Source organism: Canis lupus, chromosome 37 (assembly GCF_003254725.2).
Source record: "Canis lupus dingo isolate Sandy chromosome 37, ASM325472v2, whole genome shotgun sequence".
Taxonomy (NCBI): Eukaryota; Metazoa; Chordata; class Mammalia; order Carnivora; family Canidae; genus Canis; species Canis lupus.
In genome coordinates this window covers 18,220,091-18,239,113 of record NC_064279.1, presented here as the reverse complement: position 1 = coordinate 18,239,113, position 19,023 = coordinate 18,220,091, and the positions used below count along the sequence as shown (strand labels likewise).

Here is a 19,023-nt window from a genome sequence, read left to right as displayed (position 1 = left end):
AAACCAAGCTCTATGCGAAAATGTTAATGTTATTTTTCAAACCTTATTTCTCAAAACTCATAGTAGCCTAAAGAAGTTAATGACACTGGTCTCCTGTTTCTTTCTTGCCCTATGTAGCAAATACTGGATACATATTTATTGTCAAAGTGTAATTTGGGACACAATTTTAGTTTACGGATTAACTCTGTACCTTGTCCTCTTTTGGCCTACCTGGTCTTTGTTGGATTAATAAAATATATATCCTTGGGGTCAAAATCCATAGTATCCAGAACATCCTCAGCCATCTGGTTCTGCCACAGGGTAAAATTAGACTGGAAATAAGACAGTGTTACATAAAAGAGGCTTCCTCTGCCTAACCCTACCCCCCCAAGAGTTCCATTTGTAGAAAGAGTACAAACCAGAAATCCTCTGCCCTACTGGATTCTTTCCATGGTACCAGCCTGTGGCTGGGCTCTAGTATCTTCATTTTTAAAATGGGAACAAAAGTACCTGTCCTACTACTCACAAGGGAGATTTGTGGATTTAATGAGATTACATCTAAGTACTTTATAGGCTACAAAATATAAACTTATATAATGACAGCTACCTTGTATTGAGCATCCTCAATTCAACTATCCTACAATTTTGGGAATAGTAGTGGAAGCCTTACATCTAGCATATGATCTCTTTTAATGCTCAACACAACCCTGCTATAACACAATATAATTATTGTAATTATATTCATTGTATAAATCAGTTAACAGATACTTGAAGAGGCTGGATGATTTGATTTGCTAAAGTCAAATAGTTGGAAAGGAAAGAGTCCAGATTCAACTCAGTATTACTTCCAAATAGAGGCTTTCCTTCCCTTTCTGCTCAGAGCTAGCACATCATCCTCATGTCCTTAAGAATGGTAAAAAAAAAAAAAAAGGGATAGGTGGGGATCACTGTATAACCTGCCCCTCCCACAGAGCTAACAAAGAAAACACCTTGATAAAATCTATACTTGTACTTTAGAACAGACCACCTGAAATCCCTGGGCTTCATATTACGGTTTTTACAGTTTTTATGTATCAAAAGTAAGGTGCAAGGGAAAAAACATGTTTAAAAAGAATACGGTATGTCCCCCTAGCCAGATTCTTAGATTTTTCACAAGTTCCATTCTATTCATATTGTCATGCACACACACACAAATCAAAAAGGACACGAAACAGGAATAGGGACTTCCTTTGCTTTGGAAAACAATCAAGAAGCGAGAAGATGTAAAATGCAGAAGAAAACATTTTTTCGTAGTAGCTAGTATGCCTTCATTAGGCATTAAGACACATTTCTGTTTATAACCTTAATACAGACGTATTTGTACTTTATAAAAAATCAAGTCTCCCAGTAAAAATGGTATTTTACCACACTCCTCTTTAAATTCCATCACTAAAAATGTAGTTATACACACCAATTTCGAACCTCTTGGAACATTCAGCAGAATAGATTTTAGTCACTGGAATGAACAGCTGCTCAGGAAAATAGCACTGCTTCAACCGTGATAGGTTTGGTAGTCTATATTCTTGTCTTCCAGTAAAAAGATTTCATAAGCATAAACACTGGACTCCTTGTGGTTTCATCGATCAAGAGAACGTTTCTGAGCAGCTTCTGAGCAAACATTTCTTAACAGGTTGATCACAGATCTGGGGTCATCGCTCCTCATAATGGCACTGCCAGACACAATCATGTTAGCTCCTGCCTGGAAGAAGTAAACATTTAGGTTAAACAGAATTTCTGGACTGGAGTTTCTACCCTTGCATTTATCAGCACTTTAGCTATGCAAAAGGTACCTGGAGGTGAACAGACTTACACAATCTAGTTCAAAGAAGACATAAGTTAAAATGCTTAACCAATGAAGACATCAAATTATTTTAAATGTGTTTTAGAAATCAATGACTTTTGTAACCACCTTAAAATAAGCTACATTGTTGCATCTTTGCTAATACTTAGAAAAAGCTGTAAGAACTTTTAATCCTCAACTCTATTAAGGTTTTTGAAAAATATGCTAATGCTCACAAGGCTACTAAAAATATAAATTCTATTTTAATCTTTAAACTGTGTAGTTGACCCTTGAACAATGCAGGGGTCAGGGGCACCAAACCCCTGTGTAGTTAGAAATCTGTAACTTTTGACTCCCTCCAAAATCTAATAGTCTCCTATTGACTGGAAGCCTTCCAGTAACATTAACAGTTGACTCATACCTATTTTGTATATTATATGTATTACATATTGTATTCTGAAAGTAAACTAGAAAGAAGAAAATCTTAAGAAAATCATAAGGAAAATACAAGTAGAATACTGTAAAAGATCGCGGAGTTTAGAACCATGTTATTCAAGGGTCAAAAGTGTATGATTTGGAAGACAATTACTGCTAAAATGTGAAACTATCTATAAAATATAGCAACGTTACATAATTTCTCATTTTGATGTCAGGAAGAATGAAACACTCTTTCATGCAATGCCTCACTGCATTCCAGAAAGGCTCTGAGGGGCTTAAAAAAATTTTCAAGATACTCTTAAATGTGGAACCAAAGAAATCATAGAGAAAAGCAAGTAAGGTAAGTCCAAATTTAGCTCTGAGCTCCCAGGATTTGACTTAAGGAGGGAAACCCAATCTGTTATGTGATCTGCTGCCAGAACAAAGTGGTAAGAGGCTAAAGGGAGAGGCCCCAAAGGGGAAGGAAATTTCTCCCAGGAGACACTGTCACTGTGATACAGCATACTACATCACTAACAACACTCCTCGTTAAAATGAAAAAAAAAAAAAAAAAAACTGTATGGTTACAGCTTGACATGTGTTCTAATGTAAGCAGAGAAAGCCCAATGGCAAAGCACAATTAAGTAAAAAAGAATTCCACAAGTGGTCAAAGGATACAGGCTGTTTGGTTAGCTCCTCTTCCATAAATACCTCACAGCCAAGCTTTTGAGAAGTATCCAGCAGAAAAGTATGGCATTTATACAAAAAAAAAAAAGTGCAGATTAGACCATTTTGCTTAACAAAAATGGGCCACATAAACTTTTAATGACCTGCAGTGTTACAGGAAGGGCTGGCACTCTCTCTCTCTAATTTTTGAGAGAGAGAAAGCAAGCATGAGCAGGAGGGGCAGAGGGAGAGGGAGAGAGAATCTCAAGAGGATTCCATACTGAGCGCAGAGCCCAACATGGGGCTGGATCTCAGGACCCTGAGATGATGGGCTGCCACCCTCTTATGAAGCTTAGGGCCTAACTACTGAGCTCGGCTAGTTACTTGGGAAAACCCACCCCACCTCTGCACAGAGGATCACAGGTACCTAGCAATCAGATGGAGATGGAGCCATCAGAAATGGCTCTGGTCAATTCTTGCAAGGGACACACTAGTAATTAATACACCTCAGTTACACAAAATAAGAATCTTTCCACTTTATAAGCACATATGTTTTCTTGCCCTATTTTGAAAAAAATGTCCTACTCCAAGGCCTAGAACTTAATGATCTCCAAAAGGCTGGCATTCAGCATATTGTTTTTTAAAAAAGTAACTTCCTTCAGCGTCACTCAAAGAACTGGGACTTAACGTTTTAATGTGATTTGAGAACATTCTCTTATTGCTCTTCATTTTCGTAGCTCTACATTTGGATAAGAAAAAAAATACTCTTCTCAGAAAGAAAGGCAATTTAGGAAAAGGAGGGGAAACCTCTTCTGCCCACAAGACAATGTCCTAGACAATACATGTGAAAGGAAATTGGTCAGGGTCATAGCTGAGTAGCAGTCTCACCTCTGCACACTTATGGATGGTGTCAGGACCTACTCCACCATCAACTTCTATGTCCAAAGATGGAAACTGCGTTCTCAACCAATGCACCTAGATATACACAAAGAAATCAGTGACTCCTATGGTGGATATGTGTGTGGGGGGGAACAACCAAAGGAAAAAAAAATCAAATAGCCAGTATCAGCCACTACAACAGGACTCCAAATATCTCACACATTTATTTGTTTGTTTACTTAAGCTTATTTAAAGTAATCTCTACGCCCAATGTGGGGCTTGAACTCAGGACCCAGAGATCAATAGTCACATGCTCTTGTGACTGAGCCAGCCAGGCGCCTCAACACATGCTTTTTATTAATACAAATTATATTGGCGATACCTTCCTTTTTAATATACTGAGACAAATTCAGTTTCATAAAAGCAAGGCTTGTTCTGTTTGGGAAATGGCATTCAATTTGTCATAGCTTTGCAGAGAATATACCTCATGCAAACAAGACAAAGATAAAACCCTCAATATTCTATGAAAAGAAATCTCCCAAAAGATCTAACGGCTATACAGATAAAAACTTTGAATGTTTTCTTACTTGTGCTTACTGAATGAACACAAACAATAAATCCTCACCCCCAAATGAAGTATTTCTTTACCTTCGGCATCATATCTTCCATGAATTTCTGCCCTCCAAACCCAGGTTCCACTGTCATAACCAAGGCCATATCTATCTGATTAGCCCATGGTGCCAAATACTCAACTGTAGTTCCTGGTTTGATGGCAAGACCAACCTATAACAGAGACAAATTTGCTACATCACATTAGCAATTATTTCCGTATTATATTATTGTGGCATATCACACCCAGTAGAAATATTCTTAAAGAGTAGGACAGGCACAGAAATGGAATGCATATTCAGACTGTAGTTACTTTTTTAAGAAAGTCAACAAGGCTACCCAAACGTAAATGTTTCTAAAAGGCAGTAATTTTCAGGAAACATTAGTGGAATATATAAATCCTGTCTAACAAACCAGTTATACTTTAACTCTGGCTTCTCGGCTGAAGAACAGGTGCCTCCGTCCGGCCTTGCCTATCACTTCCTGTCTTCCACCCAAACTTCCACTCTGACAGTGAATTACTGTCACTGCTGACCTCTCACCTTCATCCCATTCTCCCGAATGTCTTTAATCAAAGCCCCTGGGTTTTCGGTTGCCTCAAGATGAAAGGTGTATTGATTGGCTCCTGCTACAGCCATTGGTTTTACCCACTGTTCCGGCCTGGACACCATCATGTGCATATCTAAAAAGAAAAGACACATCTCCTAAATATTACTGAAGAGAAAAATATCTGGCTCAGGTTACTGAAGCTAACCTACTGTTTTTGTTGTTTGGGACAGTAAACTATTTGGCATTAAAATAATTCTTAAGTAATTACCCTTCTGTATAGCTATAGTTAGCCTCCTTTGATCTTGAAGACAGGGTTCTGGTTAAACTCACTTACCAAAAAACCACATTTTTCCACACAAAGCATATGATGCTGTATATGACAAGTAAGGACTAGAATTTAGGAAACCTAGGTCCAGGACATGCCACTCTAAAAAACTTTAAAAAGTTATTATCTATGTGGACTTAGTTCCTCATTTATAAAACAGGAAAGCGGGATCCCTGGGTGGCGCAGCGGTTTGGCGCCTGCCTTTGGCCCAGGGCGCGATCCTGGAGACCTGGGATCGAATCCCACATCGGGCTCCCTGTGCATGGAGCCTGCTTCTCCCTCTGCCTATGTCTCTGCCTCTCTCTATTTCTCTCTCTGTGACTATCATAAATAAATAAAAATTTAAAAAAAAAATAATAAATAAAAAATTTAAAAAATAAAAAAATAAAACAGGAAAGCTAAAATAAGTGATTCTATCAGCACCTTATGGAACACTTACTATACCACTAATTACCCCAGGGCCCAGGGACAGAGCAAAAAACAGACAAACACCTCTGCTGTCACCGGGATTACATTCTTAGTGAGGAGGACAAACCATAAAGAAAAGAAGTACTGTATTCAATACGCACTGGGTTGGTAGTTAATACAGAGGTGTGGCTGGATGTGGGGCTCATGGGCAGAACAGATAAGGTCAGAGGGGCACAGGGTGAGGAGACACAGGACAGAGCTCCCTAGGCCACTGGGTTTTATTCTGCAGGGGACAGGGGCACACAGTGGGATTCTGAGCTGCGAAGGGACAAGATCTAACCGAGGAGGCCATGGCAGTAAGGGCAGCAAGAACGACAGCAGCGACCGAAGAGGGCGAGAAGCGGCAGGCCTCTGGCACAGAGGGGGCCGAGGAGCCAGCAGGCTGCAGGAGGAAACTGCAAGTCTGACCCACATCCCAACTGTGAAGCTCAAATCACAGAGAGACATCGTTAGGGGAGAGGGAGGTGGCCTTCTTTGGGATCTTGACTTAAAATGTAAGAGCAGTTAACCAGAAGAGGGTGGCTGAAGGGAGGCTGACTCAAGAAATGACACTGTCAAGAAGAAAACAGCAAATACGCCTGTGCAGGATGGATGTGATCAGACAAGCAAACAAACTCACAGCCCTTCTGACCTATACTAAAGGAAAAAATTTCTACTATTCTAGAATTCAACTGAGATCATAAAATGCAATAAGGCTTTGAAAAATATCAGGAAAAAGAGAATACCACTTGACAAATGAAGCCAACATTAAAGTTTATATTTCTAAACTAACAAAAGTAACAAAAACAAAACATTTTAGAGGTAAAACATTGTTTGTTTTTTTTTTTTTTATTTTATTTATTTATGATAGTCACAGAGAGAGAAGAGAGAGAGGCAGAGACACAGGCAGAGGGAGAAGCAGGCTCCATGCACCGGGAGCCCGACGTGGGATTCGATCCCGGGTCTCCAGGATCGCGCCCTGGGCCAAAGGCAGGCACCAAACCGCTGCGCCACTCAGGGATCCCTAAAACATTGTTTTTAAAAGACAGACTGTATTTGGGGTTTATTTCTTTGTGATATAAACAAAGGCAACTCAATCTGCTTTAAAATATCTAGTTTACTCATTCCTTAAGTTACCAGACTGCTACGTCATTCCATCTCCAGCAGGCAGTGACAACTGGCAACTCCCACTGGAGAATCTCATGGTCAGTCACCGGTTCCGTGAATCTGCTTGTAGTTCACAGATGGGGATAAGCAGTTCTCAAAGCAGTTCTATCATCAGCCTCCCTTTACACTCTGAAAAATTACTGAGGACCCCCCAAAGTGCTGTTGGTGTGAGCTGTGTTTATCGGTATCTAAAATATATTAGAAATTCAAGCTAAGAAATTTGTAAAGGTCTACTTCTTCATTGAACAATAATAAGCAACAATAAGTCTACCACATGTTAATGTCAGAGGGACATTATTTTACTCATGTTGCAAGTTACTAGTGTCTGGCTTCGCAGAAGACCTCTGTATTCTCACGTGTGCTCTGCATTTAGCCTGTTGACAGATGTTGTTTTCTATGGAGACAAGGGGACAAGTACATGGAGGAAATGGCAGGGGTCTGTTAATCACCTGTTTGGACCGGTGTGGACAGTCTCCTCGTCCTAACCCAGCACTCGACAAATACTCCTTTCCACTGCAGTGTGGAATCTGTAAACCCTACCAGTGAACTTTTCTGCACTTGGTTACACTACAAGTCACTGGCCTAAACTAATACAATCTGAATGGATCTCTTAAGTGCCAGTTCACTGAATGGCACAGATCTTCCAAACAACGACACATTTCATTATATCCTATCAGAAAATGACACTTGCTAATGTCACTATGGAGTTTAACAGGAAAGCTGTAAACAGTAGAAAGCTAACGACCTCACAGAGGCAGATACAAGTTTTTCACAATTCAAATGGTCACTTCCAAGCTCTAACAGTGGAAATATAAAAAGAGGTTATCTTCCTTGAAGTGACAAGCTAACTTAGTTACTTTTAAAGAAAATGTCATTCCTGCGTGCAGCTTTACATGTACCGCCCACTCTGTCACACTAAGTATTAAATGAAATATACCCAAGGATCAAGATTTACTGTAATTAATAATTTGTAGTGATTCATCAAGGATATTTCTATGAACACATGGTGGTGAAGAATATTATGATAACTACTTGGATGGTTCAACACCATTGCTTAGATTCGGGCCACGGCACTAACAAACTCACCACTGCTTCTGTACTATACAAATAATGGCAAATAACACTGTCTTATGAAAATAGGGTTCACCTCATGTCCCACCTGCAAGGGATTCCTGTGGGTCGTCAGATCATAGCTGAAGACCGCTGATTTCAATAACAGCAAAACAAAAATAAAACAAAACACAAAAACAACAGATTACCCCTATCACTTGATTGCTTAATGGTTATTTCTACTCAATATGGAGATTGAACAGTTCAGAACTTAAGCAGTTACACGTGCAACTTGTGAATTACTTCTTAAAATATACACGTGAATCAGTTATCCAACAGCAACTAAGACCCAAGAATTAAACAAAAAAACACACTTCCTAATATAAAAACAAAGGTCACAAAACCCAAACATTACAGCATTCGGAGTCCATTCATCTTTATTGTAGACCCACTGCCAGACTGATTAGCGAGTTTATTGGCAAATAAATGAAAAACAGAAAGAAAAAGCAGATTGTGTGTGGTTGTGTCAACGGGGTTGGTAAGAGAGGCACAAACATAGGAGACACAAATAGCAGTGAGAAGGGGTGCTAGGAGTCCAAATAAAAGAGGAAAAGAAAAAAAAAATTCTTTTAAATCCATATAAAGCCAGATGCAAAGGACTCTGTGGCCAAAGCACAGCAGGATAAAACAAGGCTACTTATTTCATTCACCTCTGATGATCAGAAGAACAAACTTATCTTGGAAAATTCATTTTCTAAAATGTTATAAAAAGGGCAGCCCCGGGTGGCTCAGTGGTTCAGCGCCGCCTTCAGCCCAGAACCCGATCCTAAAGACCTGGGATCAAGTTCTACGTCGGGATCCCTGCATGGAGCCTGCTTCTCCCTCTGCCTGTGTCTCTGCCTCTCTCTCTTTCTCTCTCATGAATAAATAAATAAAATCTTTAAAAAAAATTGTTATAAAAAGCTTAGCTAATCAGGAGTACATTCCATTATTTGAAAATTTCAAAATGGTGAACATTCTAGTGGAACGTGATCTCCCTCATGCTACAGAAATTAAGTGATGAGACATTTTCTTTCGGGAAAAGTAGATGGGTCCTATAGAGGCCCTGCCTGAAAGAAATTTCCACAATGATGGCAATGCTCCAGAGTGGCATTGTACAACACAGTAGGCACTAGACTCACGTGGTTATAGAGAGCTTTCGATATGGCTACTGCCACTGAGAAGCTTAATCTTTCATTTTATTTAATATGAACTAAGTTTCACAATTCCAAAAATGACATAAGAACGTACTTATAAAAATTTGTTAAATTTCTTATAAATTTCTTATGCACAAGAGATTTGTCAGGTTAAGCCATTCCTAAGTTTAAGAGCAATAACAACACGTGGACTGAATCCATGCTCTTGAGAAATGACTTCTAGGTCACTGTGACTTCTTAAAAATCTTAACTCACCTTATCCTATCTACAATGCCAGAGTGGCACATATATAGGCCCCACTTCCAGAAACTCCAATTTGCATTAAATAATTGGTTTTCCTTCTAGACCATATATCAACTGATTTATAAATTCATTTAACAACTATACTGAGCTCCAATCTTGTGTCTATGTCCTTGAGGTCAGGACTCAGGACACCTCTGAGACGGACCGGGTGAGGTGAATGGGTCCGGACACTTGCACCTGCAAACACTTCGGTCCCTGGAGGTTGTGTTCCTAGTACTTAGAACATCATTCTACCGTTCACCTAAGAGCAGTGACTACCTGTGTTACGGAGAAAATGATTATGTTTACTTGGAACACGTCCAAATCACGTCACAAATAAATCACGTCTAAGGAAACCACAGTAAATAAAGTGGATTAAATCCCTGCCCTAAAGGAATTTACAGAGATGCCTGGGTGGCTCAGGTGGTTGAGCATCTGCCTTCTGCTCAGGTCATGACCCCAGGGTCCTGGGATGGAGCCCCATGTTGAGCTTCCTGCTCAGCAGGGAGTCAGCTTCTCTCTCTCTATCTCTCTCTGCCCCTCCCCACCACTTGTTTTCTCATAAATAAAATCTCTAAAGGAATTTACAGTCTGATAAAAGTGATCTGATTGAAGTTCTAAAAAGGAAATTCAGAAGGTGATAGGCTAACTGGACAAAGGTTAATTTAGAATGGGGTGCTTGGAGAAAGGCCTCTCTGAAGAAATGCCAATAATTCAGGGCCAACACATAAGTCAGAGCTAGCCAGGTGAACACTTGTCCAGGGAAAGAGATCAGCCGAAGTGGCAAGGCCCTGAAGCAAGAAAAGAGTTTGGCTTATTACAAGCAGCCAACAAAGCTTCGGCACCAGAAACAGGGAGAAAGGAAGGGTTCAAGAGGAGACTGGAAGGTGGGAAATGGACCCTCTACTTTTCCTTTACTTGAGCAACATATCCAGCTTCTGACAGCGTTAACACACCCACTTACCAAAGAAAGGGTCCTGGCCTAGCTGCTTTCGGAGGCTTTCTACCACAGGGTGCCCAAAGGTGATGTTGGGAACAAAATGCCTATAAGACAAACAAAATCTTACTCTGAAAATGTTTTCAATTCAGTTTCTGTATTTTTCTCAAATGTATTCTCATGAGGGTAGAGGGGATCGTCTGTGATAGCAGCATTTTTCAGTGCAACATTTAACATCAACAGTGTTAAACAATACCAACAATATCCGAGAATTTCAGTTATATAAAGCAGTATTTCCTTGACATTTCAACAAATTGTAACGTCACAAGACTTGATTCTATGATTCATCATCCAAGAGGTAAAAGTGGAAAGAAGACAAAATCAAAACCCCGAAAGTTCTATGACTTGCCCAAGTCACACACTAGTTAGGAAGTTCTGGACTCTGACACGGGTCTCTCCAACTCTCATCTGCCACAGGCTGCCTGTGGCTACTTCTAATCTACCTCTATCACAGGGCACTAGACGACAGTTTAAAATTTTGTAAAAATCATCAGCAAAGCAGCTTGATGTGTGTATTAATAACTACCATTTCCAGAGGATTTACAACATGCCAGGGGTTGTACCTTCTTTCATTACATCTTCACAGCAGCCTCATGAAGGAGATGCTGTTATATCTCTGCCTGAAGAGCACGGGATGAGTAACTTCCTATTGGGTTATGAGTAACCCAATAATAATCTGTGGAGGCAGGATTCAAATGAACTCCTCTTGGCATCTGACCCAAGGTACTTCACACCACCAACCCGCTCCAGGCAGCCCTCCTCTCACTAGCTCTTTTCTATATTTAACAAAACCCCCTCTGTACAAGTACCTGCCTGGGTTTTATACAGAAGTTGGGGAGTTCCTGCTTACCCAGAAAAATTTACCATCTCCTTGGCAAGAAATGGCTAGGGACTCCACAGGAGCCATGACCTGACTGTGGTGGCTCTCCAATTGGTGAGAGCCAATTCCCTTCACATCCAGGTGGCCTGTGCAACTAGTTCTCACCAAAGGACTGTCACAGGATGGAAGGGGACGATGTCCCTCAATTTCTTCATCGAAGAACATTCACACTCAACTGTCACATGAACGAACTGTTCCATGAGTGAACTTTATAATGTTGACCCACTGAACTCTGGGCTTTATTAGTTAAAAGCCATAGACATTACCCTAGATGAGGACTGCAAGAAAAGCTAACAGTAGCAACGTGGCAACGTGAGGTGAGTAGCATGGCTCTTTAAGAGAGGGGAGGATCATAAGATTTACGGAACAAATAGAATTTGTAAACATGGGAAAGGAAACGAAGCAATGGCAGAAATAAGCAAGTTATAGTCAAAGAAGGGGAGAAGTGGTGGTGGTCGGCTTGGCAAACGTGAAAAGAATAGGAGGTAGACTGCGTCACATGGAGGGTAGGGAACGGCAGGCGTGGACTCTGGAATCCATCCTGTGGAAAATGTGGAGTTCTAAAGGCAGAAACAGGCTGGCTCTGTCGGTAGAGCACGTGACTCTCGATCTTCTTGGATTTGTGAGTTTGAGCCCCACAGTGGGTGTAGAGATTATTTAAAAAAACAAATAAATAATAATAAAGCAAGAAGCAAATAAAAAATAAACTGCAAATAATAAAATAGGAAGATGGCCTGGGCAGTACATCAGAAGCAAGGAGGTAGGTGTTGGCAAATGGCAAGGAGCAGTAAGAATGGAAATGAAGACAGGTACAGTGACGGGACTTGTTCACTGATTACATGTGGGGGACAGAGAAGAGAAGATAAACGTGATTAGGATCTTAAGCTTAGGGCAGCCCGGGTGGCTCAGCAGTTTAGCACCTCCCTTCAGCCCAGGGCGTGAGCCTGGAGTCCCGGGATCAGGTCCCACATCAGGTTCCCAGCATAGAGCCTGCTTCTCCCTCTGCCTGCGTCTCTGCCTCTATCTGTATCTCGTGAATAAATAAATAAAATCTTTAAAATCTGAAACTTCCATGGGCCAGCCACCATCATAAATTCTCAACATTCAGTATGCAACCAACTCTGTGGGGTAGGCACTCCTATCATCTGCATGTTACAGATGAGGAAAAGAGGCTCAAGGTCACACAGCCAGGAAGTGCCGGAGGCGGGCATTGAACGCGGGCCATCTGGCTCCAAAGTCCAGCCTTTCAACTATTATGCTCACCTGCTGTCCACTGATAACTAACAACAAAAAAAGAAAGTCCAGGGGAGGAGGAGAGAGAGGTCAGGACTCAGGACACCTCTGAGACGGACCGGGTGAGGTGAATGGGTCCGGACACTTGCACCTGCAAACACTTCGGTCCCTGGAGGTTGTGTTCCTAGTACTTAGAACATCATTCTACCGTTCACCTAAGAGCAGTGACTACCTGTGTTACGGAGAAAATGATTATGTTTACTTGGAACAGAGGTGGGGATCAGAGAAGCAGACAGGGAGGCCTACTGGATAGCATACAACTCCAGAACGAGAGATTCGGCTTCTGTTCACTGCTTCTGTAATCTGCTGCATGGCCCTGGGAGGACTTCAGCAGCCTCAACCTCAGGTTACCTTTATAGTGAAAATAAATTGTGTCTTCACACGCCATCTAAACACACACACCTTGAGAATATATGAGAATAAAACAAATTTACTTTATGGGAAACCAGAATAAGATATCACCTGAAAGGACTGGTCCCCAAGTTGTAGGACTAATTGCACTGATGATCAATGCAGTGCACTGGGTTCGCCTCGTCCACCAGGAGAACAGAAACCTACCGATGCCCTCAGAGGAAACTGAAGGCTTATGGGTAAGCCAAGGCAAAAAAGGGCAACAAACCCAAGCATGAAGTCAAGGGGTCCTAAATTTGCCCGACAACATTAACCCTGGGAGCCCTTGCCACAAAGGATTTACAGGCCCTCCTCCAACCCTGACACCAAGGAGGACCTGAGAATCTGAATTTCTAATAAATGCCCTGCGAGTTCTTATCAGACCAGCTTGGAAAATACCAAATTATTTCACTCCAATGAAGTGAAATCTCATCAAGGAAGTCTGCTTCATCCTTATTTTATTCTTTTCCCCCCCTTAAAGGTACTTTGTGAAGTCTGCAAAAAAGAACACACAATAAAAAAAAGGTCTCTTTTCCCCCCAGAGACTTCCTGAGATTTGGCTATAATCCTCTCCAACACAGGCACAGAATTATTTTCTCTCTCATCACTTCCCATCATCAACCCTAAGCTTTGTTTACAATTGTCATACAATCAGCTTCAGACAAATAAAACCTTTACCGGCTCTCCCATCAAGGCTAAGATGGCTAGAAGACTTGGCGAAGGCTGATCTAAAATGGAGCTAGGCAGTAACCAGAAAACATCTCCAGTGAATCCGGAAACACCTTTCGTATGTCTACAGGGGCTGGCAGGAAACACGGAGGAGCACAACAGGGCAGGTGGGGACAGGAGACCGATGAAGAACATCCACCAGCCGAGCTGCTACGGCGGCTCCGTTCAGCTCCAGCCCGCTGTGGCCTCAGGAGGCTGTCGACCCACCACCGGCGAACCTTTGGATGTTTTTCAAAAGTCAGCAATTTAGTACTAATGTGAAATCCCCCAACCCTAAATCCTGGTAAGCAATTTGAAATTGCATAATTGCTCTTCTCCTACACTGAGGACCAACGCATTTCTGGTCACTGTCGTGTCATGATAGGTTTATATGCTTTCCAATTTTCTTTTCTAGAGAACTCACTTGTTCTTTTTTTTTTTTTTTTTCCCAAGTATCCAACCATACACCATGCACCATGCCCCACAGTATTCCCAAAACTCGTTCCTGACTTTCAAGATGAAGACATTCAGTTTTAATCAGGAGAGAAATTGGGGGGAGGGGAAATAATAGGTGCACTAAAACTGTAATAGTGGAGTCCGTTTAAACGGATCAGGGGAAAAAAAAAAAAAAAAAGCATGAAGGCAGGACCTGGAGGGAAGCTAAGCTGTGGCTGGCCACCTTGGAAAAGGGAGTCCAGGGATCCCTGGGTGGCTCAGCGGTTTAGCGCCTGCCTTCAGCCCAGGGCGTGATCCTGGAGTCCCAGGATCAAGCCCCACATCGAGCTCCCTGCAGAGAGCCTGCTTCTCCCGCTGCCTGTGTCTCTGCCCCTCTCTCTCTGAGTCTCTCATGAATAAATAAAATCTTTAAAAAAAAAAAAAAAAAAGGAAAAGGGAGTCCAGGCCCCCACTTTCACACACCTGGCCTAGGAAACAATGCACCTGAGCCAGCCTTGCCTCTTCTGGCTGCAGATCACAAGAGGTTGAACCTCCCTAAACTAGTTTCCTCCTTTGCAAAAGGGAAATAAAAATACCTCTTAGCTCAAAAAGTTGTGAAGGTTAAAAGGGAAAGGATTTTAAAACGGTGTTTGGAGAATTTAATTTTGTCAAACCAAGATGTTACTTGGCAAAGGGGTAAAGGAGTCAATAAAGACAAATACTTTTATCTTAATAAGCTCCGGGTCTGCCACAGGGGCTGGGAAGGAACAAATGTGATTCATTAGAAATCCCTCTTACGATGGATCCAATCATTCATTCAACCAATCAGAACTAAACCTGCCATGGTGCTTCACCTGAAGAGGATTGAGGTGAGCCACAAAGAGACCCTGCTTTCAGAGTCTGCAGCGTTAGCAGGAGAGATACGAAATACACAAACGTTAAGTATAAACTTTTAGTTCCTCTTTGAGGAAAAAGAATGTCTTAATCATTTTTTATTAGCCCGGGAGCCACAGAAGCCATTCGTTTCTGAGACAACACAAGCCGCTGCATGCTTCTGATCCTGGTTCCTCCACTTCCCAACTAGGAGATCTCGGACAGGTGACTTGACCTCTTTGTGTCCAATTCCTCACTGTCAAGTGCTGGTGCCAATAACAGCACCAACCTCATGAGGTTGTGTGAGTTAATTCCCAAAAAAACATCAGAATTAGTGAAATGTTCAAAAATATTAGCTGCTACTGTTACGGCTCATAGTCCTGACTTGTGAAGAGAAACAAGTTATCTTTTCCATTCCCTTACTCAAACATGGTCGGAGACTTATTTAAAAAAAAAAAAAAAAATCAAATTGCTGTGCCTGTTAAAGAGACTACACACATATATGTGCGGCCTGCTCCATCCTGACGTAGGGGTCTCAGACGCCAAATTTCATGTCCCACACTTGAAAACGGGCCCATCTCTGAAGTACACACTCCATTCACTTATGTGTGAAAGTTCAGAACTTTCCAGAAAAGAATTACCTCCCATGACAGCACAATAAAATCGCGCTTTTGTGAAGAGGCAGTATTTACTAATCTGATGCACTTACCCTAGAATTCTCAATACTCTCGGGTCAAGAATTTGCCATTATCGGTCGGGATACTGATAAATGAATGAGGTGCAAACGGGAAACAAGATCTAACCAGACCGAACAAAGGAAGACAGAACTCTTGTTCTGAACGGGAGTGACATCAAAACCAAAAGGCAGTGACTGATTCTTTTCGTAAATGACACAAATTTGCGCGAGGGCACACAGGCATTCCACCTATTTAAAATCAATTATTTTTCTACCCGGACCCAAGGTAATGGCTGTTATTACTTTAAGGCCAGTTGTCGGGCGACTTAAACTACTTGGCGGGCAGCCCAGCGGTTTAGCGCCGCCTTCAGGGCGTGACCCTGGAGACCTGGGATCGAGTCCCACGTCGGGCTCCCTGCATGGAGCCTGCTTCTCCCTCTGCCTGTGTCTCTCTCCCTCTCTGTGTATTCTCATGAATAAGTAAAAATGTTTGAAAAAGGAAAAGAAAAAGAAAAAGAAAGGAGGGCAGCCCGGGTGGCTCAGCGGTTTAGCGCCGCCTTCAGCCCGGGGCGTGACCCTGGAGACCCCGGATCGAGTCCCACGTTGGGCTCCCTACATGGAGCCTGCTCTCCCTCTCTTTCTCTAATAAATAAATAAAAAATCTTAAAATTAAAAAAAAAAAAAAAGGAAAGAAAAGAAACTACTTGGCGAATCTAACAAAGTACAATCTGCAACTGGGGCACGATGCTGTGTGCCCCTGAGAGTCCCACCTTGGTCGCCAGGTTCGTTCCCACCTTGTGGAGTCACCTTCCAGAAACCAGCATCGTCCTGATTCTGAACGATCTGGACTGTGCGCTACAACTACGGTGCTTACAAATTACTTACAAAAAAAAAAAAAAAAAAAACAGAAACAAAACAAAACACTGACCTCCCTGGAGAGCAGGGTGCCTGAAGAGAAAATAAACAGGTGAATCAAAATTCCAACAACGACCCCGACAACTGCGGATCACAGGGAATCTGCTGTAGGGCAGGCCCTGCATGCTGGGCGCTCGGCCCGTCCGCCTTCCGGAGGGGCCTGCGCGGGGCAGGTTCCCTCATTATTCCCATTTTTCACAGAATGAAGCCGAAGCTCAGCGAGGTGAAGCGGCTTGTCCCACCTAATGGGCAGAACGCGGGCAGGCTCTCCAAGGTGCCGGGCTCGCCGTCGTCACACGGATGAGCCTCCCCAGCGTTAGCCTCTAACTAGCCATATGAGCTTGGGCAAGTCATGCCTATCCCCCTGGGCCTCAGTTTCCCTCACTGAAAATGAGCGCCGTGTCCTGGAGGTCCCCGACTGCGTGCGGGTCCCGAGGGCTGGAGACCACACGTTGGGGGGGGGGGGCGGGGGGCCGGATTCCCTCGGGGTCGCCCCGGGGCCCTCCCCGCCGGGCCCCTTCTCAGGAGCGCGTTCGGAGCGAGGCGCTCCGCGGCCCGGGCCGCCGTGCACCCACCCAACAGGCGCCCACCAAGCTGCGCCGAGCGGCCCGCGCGGCCACCCGACCCCAGCGCCCAGACCCAGCGCCCAGCGCCCAGCGCCGCGGAGTTACCCGTCCATTACATCCAGGTGCAAATAATCGGCCCCAGAGTCCAGCATCCGGAGGCACTCGGCCCCTAAGTTGGCCAAATCGCTGTTAAGGATGGACGGGCCAATCCTGCAGCCGGACGCCATGGTGCTGGTCCCCGAGAGCAAGTCACCCACGAGTCCCCCGGCAGGACCAGAGTGTCGCCCCGATTGGCTGCGCAGTTCTAGCCCCTTCCCGGTACAGTCTTCCGGACTCCGCCGGAAGCAGCTGCCCGCGCGCCGGAAGTCCCGCCTCCCCAGGGGGCGGGGCCGCCCGCCCAGGGGCCTGGGGGCGGGGCCTTGCCTGCAGGCCCATCCTCCTTGCGCTTGCCCTCCAGGAAGCCCGCCCCTCGGAGTGCGCGGTCCTCGCGGAACTCGGGCAGCTTTGCACCCCTGCAGCTCCCCTGCCTTGCCCTCACGCCCTCGCTCGCTTTGTGCTTCCCCGTTGCTTGCATGGGCGTCGCTCTCCGCTCCAGCTCCTGCGCTCGTCTTCAAGGAACAAAACAGCAGTCCTCCCCGCTCGCGCCTCCCTCCTTGAACTCCTGCCAAGAGGTGGAGGAGTCAGGCTCAGGGCAGAGGCCTCGCGCTTCGGAACTAACAGTTCTCCCTGCTTCTGTTTTCTCACCTCTTAGGGTCCTCCCAGCCTTTGGGGGATGTAAGGATTTGGCAGGTGAATCCAGGCACGTGCGGCCTGGTGCTGCTTGCAAATTATCCATCCATGCATCTGTCCACGGACTCTGAGCTGCTTCCACGGTCCACAATAGTCTAACTGGAAGGAGCCTCGGTGTCCATCGACAGATGATGGATAGAGGAGCTGTGGTCTAGGTATTCAATGGAACATTCCTCAGCCATTAGAAACGACAAATACCCACCACTTGCTTCGAGGTGGATGGAACTGGAGGGTATGATGCTGAGTGAAGTAAGTCCATCGGAGAAGGACATTCTATGGTCTCATTCATTTGGGGAATATAAAAATTAGTGAAAGGGAATAAAGGGAAAGGAGAGAGGATGAGTGGGAAATATCAGTGAGGGAGACAGAACATGAGAGACTCCTAACTCTGGGAAATGAACAAAGGGTGGTGGAAGGGGAGGTGGGCGGGGGTGGGGGTGACTGGGTGACGGGCACTGAGGGGGGCACTTGATGGGATGGATGAGCACTGGGTGTTAGGCTATATGTTGGCAAATCGAACTCCAATAAAAAATTTTTCAAAAAGGGAAATAGGAAATATATTTGAGTTGAAATAAAAAATATTAACAACAACAACAAAAAAAAACAAATCGGGGTGGTTATTACTATTTTCCTTCTTGACTTCCGGCCCTCAAGCTTCTAACCGTCTGCTTTTCTGTCTGTCATGTTCGCTGACAAACTAATACATTTGCTGTCCAAACACAATCTGGAAGAGAGAGGATCTGTGCCTCTGTTAAGTGTGTCTAGGGTCATTGAGTCAGGACGAGCTGAAATAAAACCGTGTGAGGGAAAAAAGGGGATTTAGCAAGAGCATAGCTTAGATGGCAGAGAATGGGCACTTTGTACTATTTGTACACATTTGTACTATTACAAGACAGCTGGTGGGGACGTGGACGCCATGTGGTTCTGGCCGCATTCAGAGGGCAACCAGTTCCTTCCCATTCCTCCTGGGAAATCTGCCAGTTATTCCAGCAGGTCACAGATCCAGGCAGAGAAATCAAACTGGGATACCCAGAAGCCCATTCTGCTTTACTTTGAAATATATGGGTGGAAAGCTTGAGTAAAATGGAGCTCAGATGGGTTGGAGAGAAGACCTGG

General features: G+C 43.8%; 1 protein-coding gene across 3 annotated transcripts; it reads right to left on the bottom strand.

Annotated features, from left to right (window-relative positions):
* Positions 1-1,196: 1,196 nt before the first annotated feature.
* Positions 1,197-17,466, bottom strand: RPE (ribulose-5-phosphate-3-epimerase). Of its 3 annotated transcripts, none has more exons than XM_025441551.3 (6): positions 17,224-17,465; positions 10,350-10,429; positions 4,912-5,051; positions 4,409-4,543; positions 3,770-3,856; positions 1,197-1,717 (listed from the first exon to the last, which is right to left on the bottom strand). In XM_025441551.3, exons 1-6 carry the CDS (start codon positions 17,343-17,345, stop codon positions 1,595-1,597), a joined length of 687 nt encoding a protein of 228 aa, XP_025297336.1. In that variant the 5' UTR covers positions 17,346-17,465; the 3' UTR covers positions 1,197-1,594. The 3 variants fall into 3 exon arrangements, with proteins under 3 accessions (XP_025297336.1, XP_048962697.1, XP_025297337.1); XM_025441552.3 differs by lacking the exon at positions 1,197-1,717 and adding an exon at positions 1,729-2,938 and having other exon boundaries at positions 17,224-17,466; XM_049106740.1 differs by lacking the exon at positions 10,350-10,429 and having other exon boundaries at positions 17,224-17,359.
* Positions 17,467-19,023: the final 1,557 nt, after the last annotated feature.